This window comes from Haplochromis burtoni, unplaced genomic scaffold (genome assembly GCF_018398535.1).
Source record: "Haplochromis burtoni strain Fernald_Lab_line unplaced genomic scaffold, NCSU_Asbu1 Contig_3385, whole genome shotgun sequence".
Taxonomy (NCBI): Eukaryota; Metazoa; Chordata; class Actinopteri; order Cichliformes; family Cichlidae; genus Haplochromis; species Haplochromis burtoni.
In genome coordinates this window covers 2,851-4,997 of record NW_024585746.1, presented here as the reverse complement: position 1 = coordinate 4,997, position 2,147 = coordinate 2,851, and the positions used below count along the sequence as shown (strand labels likewise).

Genomic DNA, 2,147 nt, shown 5'->3' with positions numbered 1-2,147 from the left:
TTTTGTGTTAAGAGTGTTTTCCCAATGCCAGCCACTCCCTTTGTCAGCACGGTTCTGATTGGTTTATCTCTTCCAGGTGAGTCGTTAAAGATGTCTTCTTTTCTTATTGTTGTTTCTGGCCTGTCTGGTTTCCTGGATACTGTTTCAATTTGTCTGACCTCATGTTCATCATTGATCTCTGCAGTCCCTCCCTCTATGATGTAGAGCTCTGTGTAGATCTTATTCAGAAGGGTTGGGTTTCCTGCTTTAGCAATCCCCTCAAACACACACTGGAACTTCCTATTCAGGTTAGACTTGAATTTAGGCTGACAATCCTGAAGAACATCTGAATTTAAAAAAGAAAAGAAAGAAATAACAGAAAAAAAAACAAAAGAAATAACTTTGTTACCAAATAGTACAATGTTCAAGTGTTATAATGTATCCCTACTGCTATGTTCACCATTTAAAAGAAGCACCTGACAGACATTCAGTATTCAAATATAATTCCTGCTGTAAATTAGAAAGAAGACAGATAATGTAAACCATTTCTGGACACAAAAATAAATGCTTTACATTATTCTATATAAATATGGCATTTTGTTTTCATTTTTTTTCCTGAAGCATTCAAGTCAAACAACTATGGCTTTTCTTTCTTTTCCTCCCCCTTTTCTTACAATGAATTCTGAAGTTTCACACTTTCACATCGCAACAAACCTGGTGGTGACCATTCTTATAGAGATACATGACCTCACCTTGCTGAGCAGATGGATCAGAGTATAAACGCAGCTGAGAAAAAAGAGAGAGATCTATACTCTGAAGATGTCTGATCATTATCCTGCAGGCTTGGTCGCCTTTCTTCCTCACTGAGTCGATGGAGCAGCGTGCCTTGTCTGCTCTGACTGGGTTCCCTTCCAGTATTGATTCTTTCTCCAATTCATTTAAGACACCGTCACTTACAAGATCTTCAAGGAGCTGTGTGAGGATTTCTGGTGACACCCTACAAACAAAGGCTGACCGCACGCTGGCAAGCTCCTCCTCTACAGGAAGAATAAAGAGACATAAACATGCATCTTAATCTCAATCATGTGAAAAATACTCTAAATCTGTTGAATTAAAACTTCATCATCTCATATTCAAATACTGAATTTTAGGGTGTGTGGGTTCAAAGTAAAAAACAAAAAGTCCAGTTGCTTTTTCTGCCAAGCTTGGCAGACAAGATTGGCAGTTCTCATGTTATAAAAATGTGCCAAAAAAGATTAAGACATGTTTCGAAACATTTGATTTTGATGTACTTATAACGATAGAGACTGTTTGTTTTAAAGGCAAGCATATATATAATGAAGTCTAAATGTTCTGACATTTTTTTTCTAACAAATGCCAGAATATCTTTTTTTTCTAAAAAAAAAAAATGTTACAAAGAGGGAATCTACCTCATGTACATCCATACATCTCATCAGACAAACCACAGATTTCCTACCTGCTGATGCTTTGGTTGGTGGTTGTTCTACAGGTTCTCCCATGATCTTTCTATAAAACAAGAAGAAGATGATTTTACCAGAAGAAACTGTGAACACAGTTATGTATCACATCACATTCATTTCTTTATGTTAAGGTTTTAGTGTCTCGGCCACATACATCCAACACTGATCTGTTTGGAATAAAACATCAATGACATGATAATAAGGTAATAACAGTTTATGTTTAGACTTTTTTCAGTTAAGTTCAGTATAATGATAAAATAATCTGACCTTATAAACCACAAATTATACTTATGGGAAACACTACTCATCACTCTCCACGGACTTCATCAGCAAGGTCCACATTTTAAACTATCAGCTCACATTTCACAACTTAGGCAGTAGCCACCATCAGAAAGTGTCTACAGAGAGACAGCTCCTTACACAGAAGACTCAGCTTCACCCCTGTTTAGCTTTGCACCCTGTTAGACCTCTTCCTTACCACCACAAACACAACAAACATTTCCACAGGCAAAAGTAACGAGGTGTCCCCTACTGCAGCCAACCTGCAGGAGGAAGAGGAAATTAAAGCTGTAGGCTCTTTCAAAGACACAGCATACAGTGGGGCAAAAAAGTATTTAGTCAGCCACCGATTGTGCAAGTTCCCCCACTTAAAATGATGACAGAGGTCAGTAATTTGCACCAGAGGTA

The 2,147-nt window shown here is 37.6% G+C and overlaps 1 protein-coding gene across 1 annotated transcript; it reads right to left on the bottom strand.

Moving 5' to 3' along the window:
• Positions 1–5: 5 nt before the first annotated feature.
• On the bottom strand, positions 6–2,034 carry LOC102306731 (the record flags this gene model as incomplete). The annotated part of the gene is made up of 3 exons (XM_014331575.2): positions 1,457–2,034; positions 732–1,016; positions 6–325 (listed from the first exon to the last, which is right to left on the bottom strand). Coding segments are annotated over exons 1-3 (648 nt in total), but the record flags the coding sequence as incomplete, so codon positions are not given.
• Between the last annotated feature and the right edge of the window lie 113 nt (positions 2,035–2,147).